Raw genomic sequence first — 2,848 nt, forward strand, 5'->3', positions numbered from 1 at the left:
TAGAGGGGGCGGATTATGGCGCGTAATCCACGTCATGATCGGACTCCTCAAAATGGTGGTCTATGTAGACCGCTAGGTTACTTTTTTCTGTGAGCGGCATGTTGCTCATGGAAAAAAGAAGCGGACTGTCCTTTCTTCAGGCAGATTCTAAGGCTCGTTGAGCTGCGGCGTACGCCTGGCGGCAACAACTTCCGGAGTCGGCCAATTCGGAAGAATTAAGTTTTTGACCCGAGAGTGATACTGCTCCCCGCGTCACTCTCGGTGCCAAAATCCGGGCTTCCGCTATCCGTGTGAACTAACCCTTACTTCTTCATTTTGTCAACTGGAAACCACTGACAGTATACTTGTGGATACGTTTCTGAAATAAATAAATAAAATGCTCATTATTTACAATTGTCTCATAATTTCTCTGGATTTCCTTCAATGATTTGTCTCATTTATGTAGAACATTAATTGATCTCCGGTGGTTAAGGCTTCCTTATAAAATCTTCATGCGCTTGGGCCTCAAATCACATGTGGACGGATTTACTAAGAACGTTCCACTCCTGTATTTTATGCTCATTTAATCTGTCTCTGTTATATCTAGACCTTCATTTTCATTATTTGTTGTCACATATTGTTTCGTATGATCTTCGTTAAGAAAGAGAAACCTAAGAGCAGACGCGGTGGAGAGTTTTCGGACCTTCCGATATGTCAGACACGATCACGGTTCTGAAAGCAAGCCTCCAAGTATTTTGAAGTATCATGACCGTATTTTCAATTATATTACACCTTTGGTTATATTCTATTCTATTACGTTACATTATATTATATTATGCTGTGCATAGAGGTGCGGTGTATGGTTTTCTTCATGTTGGCTTCTTTCTAACTCTGGTCTATTAGGAATGGACGGCTAGAATCATTGACTTAGGTTTTTTACTCCAGTTTACATTTGTAGGTTAGTCAAGGCAAATCCAGATTGTGCGTTGTCCCCAGTTCTGGTTATTACATCCAGTATCACGGTAGACCTTACACTATGATATAGCCTATGGGGGGCCAAGCTAGAGGAAGGGTACAGAGGTAGCAATTGGTACTAGATCCTGGAGCCTTAAGGTGATCAAAGGGAAGAGGGAGCCCCAAAATATAGTTTGCTCGGGAGCTCAGGACGTTAAGGTAATGCCGCTTCGTAAGATGAAGGGTAAGACCAGATCAACAACATCACCAAATTCATCTTACTTGGATTGACCCTGGATGAGATGAATACTGTGCTATATCCTTCTTTGTATTATATGATCTTGAGCTTTTTATGGATTAGACCATAACATTTCCATTACAGAGATAAATTCAATAATCATCAAAAATGAAGAAAATGTGTAAACAATCTTAAAGATTGTGAAGGTAACTAAACGCCACAATGGTAAAGTAAGTCAAGCTGCTGCTACTGGTGCCTGTCGGGTGAGCCAAGGTTCCTGGTGTTGTAGACTTGCACAGTGTTCCCAGAGCTGCAGCTCAAACCAATTTGGTAGTCCACTTGGTCCACAATGTATTTCTCTCGTTCCCTTTATATAGATAAAAACAATGCATTGTCTCCAGTTTTAGTTACTATCACCCAACACTATCTTAATTTCACATTGGACCTTAGGCTATGTTATTATTCTTCATATAATGGAAACCAAGAACACGACCGCCATCTTTACAGAATTTGTTCTACTTGGATTTACTACGGACCCCAAGATAAATGCCGCGCTCTTTGTCTTATTCTTTATCATCTACCTGGTCACATTGGCTGGAAACATCCTAATAATATATATAATCATCTACAACCCCAAGTTACATAAACCCATGTACTTTTTTCTTTGTCTATTATCCATTCTCGACTTGTGCAGTTCAACAACGGTTTTGCCCCGATTATTGGCCGACCTCTTCTCTACTGAGAGGACCATCTCATTTATGGCTTGTCTCCTTCAGATCTATGCCATGCTTACTGTGAATGAGTCCGAGTGCCAACTTCTTGTTGTGATGGCTATTGATCGCTATGTCGCCATATGTCACCCTCTCCGCTACCCGGTCCTGATGCGTTGGGGTAATTGTTATAAGATGGTGTCTCTAGTATTCGTTGTAAGCTTTATCTTTATTGTTGTCCCTTCATTTTTCTCTTCTTCTGCTCTGTGTGCTAACCAGATCAACCATTTCATGTGTGAGATGATTGGTGTTGTAAAATTGGCATGTGAGGACACGTCTTCTAGTGAACTTCAGATATTTTCTATCAGTTTTATCACTCTCCTCCTTCCTCTTCTGCTCATCTTACTATCTTATGGTTGTATCATATCTTCTGTACTAAAGATTCCATCGGCGGGAAGGTCTAAGGCTTTTTCCACTTGTACGTCCCATCTTGCGGTGGTGGCTTTGTCTCTTGGGACGGCCATGTTGCTGTATTTTGGCCCCTCGTCCATGCACTCTACAGACTACGAGAAATATACCTCTATATGTTATGCTATTCTAACCCCAATGCTGAATCCTCTCATCTATAGTCTCAATAATAGAGAGGTTAAAGATGCCTTCAAGAAGTTCTTCACAAGCTTTTGAAACCTTAAAAAGCGAGAGATGAATGTGGATAGAAATCGTTCATATGTACACCTTATATAATATTGGTTTTCATCAATTCTGTCCACTTTTTCAATTTCACAATAGACAATAGTTAAAAAAGAAAGCAAGGCCAGATCATCTCCAAGCAAGCAAGACAAGGTTACAATGCTGGGATATGTCAGATTGGAAAACATGGCTGGCTTCTTCTTCTCAAGAAGTGACATCGCATCCTTCGATCACTCCATTGCATTATTGCTACATAATTCTTGTAAATGAGGATGGC

The 2,848-nt window shown here is 40.7% G+C and overlaps 1 protein-coding gene across 1 annotated transcript; it reads left to right on the forward strand.

The window, feature by feature from the left end:
• Positions 1–1,644: 1,644 nt before the first annotated feature.
• LOC142198650 (olfactory receptor 10T2-like) lies at positions 1,645–2,565 on the forward strand. Its single transcript, XM_075269679.1, has one exon. It carries the CDS (start codon positions 1,645–1,647, stop codon positions 2,563–2,565), a length of 921 nt encoding a protein of 306 aa, XP_075125780.1.
• Positions 2,566–2,848: the final 283 nt, after the last annotated feature.

The sequence above is a fragment of the Leptodactylus fuscus genome, chromosome 3 (assembly GCF_031893055.1).
Source record: "Leptodactylus fuscus isolate aLepFus1 chromosome 3, aLepFus1.hap2, whole genome shotgun sequence".
NCBI classification, from domain to species: domain Eukaryota; kingdom Metazoa; phylum Chordata; class Amphibia; order Anura; family Leptodactylidae; genus Leptodactylus; species Leptodactylus fuscus.